Source organism: Rhyacophila brunnea, unplaced genomic scaffold, assembly GCF_057557595.1.
Source record: "Rhyacophila brunnea isolate RB1 unplaced genomic scaffold, BYU_Rbru_1.0 scaffold_13, whole genome shotgun sequence".
NCBI classification, from domain to species: Eukaryota; Metazoa; Arthropoda; class Insecta; order Trichoptera; family Rhyacophilidae; genus Rhyacophila; species Rhyacophila brunnea.
Genome location: NW_028232785.1, coordinates 24,553,925 through 24,555,392, shown reverse-complemented (window position 1 = coordinate 24,555,392; position 1,468 = coordinate 24,553,925). Strand labels below are relative to the sequence as shown.

Sequence of the window (1,468 nt, the reverse complement as noted above, 5' to 3'; positions counted from 1 at the left end):
CCACAGCGGACACGTACTCTGTAATAATGGGACTAAGACCGGACGCACAAGCGGTGTAGGATTTTTAATCCACAGACTCTGGAAAGATCGCATAGTTGAATTTGATTTCTCCTCAGATAGAGTAGCAAGTTTAACACTTCAGCTCAGCAAAAGATACCAGATTCTACTTTTGCAAGTTTATGCGCCCACTCAAAACTCACCTGATGAAAAAGTGGAGGAGCTATATGAAGAAATCAGTACGTTGAAAAATAAACGGAAATGTCACTTCACTATCATCATGGGAGACTTTAATGCACGAATCGGATCTCAACACCAGGATGGTGTAGCGGTCGGGCACTTCGGACATGGCACCAGGGATGGCCGAGGAGACATGTTAGTGGAGTTTGCGGAAAACCACAATCTCTACATAATGAACTCATTTTTCAAAAAGAAGCTTTCTCGAAAATAGACATGGCGAAGCCCAGCAACACGAACCAGCTAAATCGACTACATCCTCACCGACAAGAAGGATATTTTTCTAGTCATCAACAAATTTAATACTGGCAGCGACCACCGAATGGTAAGGTGTAAAGTACGATTTAACATCAAACGTGAGAGATCCAAACACATGCAGAAGCCCAGAGTCCGCAGAGGCTTGAGAAGCAGAGTCGAATTCCAACAAGAGCTGGAGAACAGGCTAGCGGCTTTCCAAGCTGAAAATGACCCCACCTCCCTACAAAACGCCGAGGCAGTAACAAAAATCATTATAGAATCTTCCGAAGAGACAGTTGCTGCTGTGGTTGAACGAGTAAGCAAACTTTCAAAGGAAACGTTGGATTTTATGAAGCTGCGTAGGAGTACGAAAAGCAAGCAACAAGTTGCAAATGATCTCGAATACTCCACGCTGTGCAAAACTCTACGTAAAAACATACGAGAAGATCTTCGTAAGTTCAATATGAACCTTGTAGAAACAATTGTTGCGTCAGGAAGGAGCTTACATAAGAACAAGCAGCATCTGTCAATAGGGAGACGGCAGATCACGACACTAAAAGCGCAAGATGGAAGTATCGTGCGTTACTGGGATCATCTACTGGACACTGTTGTAGAGTTTTACAGCGCTCTATACAAAGATGACACCGACATCAACTCAGATCTTCCGGTGAACGGAGAATATGGAGATCCTCTTCCCGAGGTTACTACCATAGAGGTGGAATATGCTATAATGTGCATGAAGAGTGGGAAAGCCCCGGGAGAAGATGGCTGACTATCGATGTTCTCAAACGGGCCGAAGGGACGGTGAGCGATGTGCTCGCACGTCTGTTCACGTCTTGTCTGCACGAAGAGAACATCCCAGAGTCATGGAAAAATGCTTCCATTATTATTCTCCATAAGAAAGAAGACACTGAAGATCTGAAAAACTATCGACCAATTAGTCTACTGCCAATTCTGTATAAAGTTTTCACGAAAATACTCTCAAACCGTCTCGAAA

The 1,468-nt window shown here is 43.9% G+C and overlaps 1 protein-coding gene across 1 annotated transcript; it reads left to right on the top strand.

Moving 5' to 3' along the window:
- The first annotated feature begins 556 nt into the window (after positions 1–556).
- On the top strand, positions 557–1,243 carry LOC147077017 (uncharacterized). Its single transcript, XM_085940967.1, has one exon. The coding sequence runs from the start codon at positions 557–559 to the stop codon at positions 1,241–1,243; it is 687 nt and encodes a 228-aa protein (XP_085797093.1).
- The last annotated feature ends 225 nt before the right edge of the window (positions 1,244–1,468 follow it).

Coding starts and splice junctions, on each gene's coding strand:
- LOC147077017 (XM_085940967.1), top strand. CDS start 557: ATGGTAAGGTGTAAAGTACGATTTAACATCAAACGTGAGAGATCCAAA.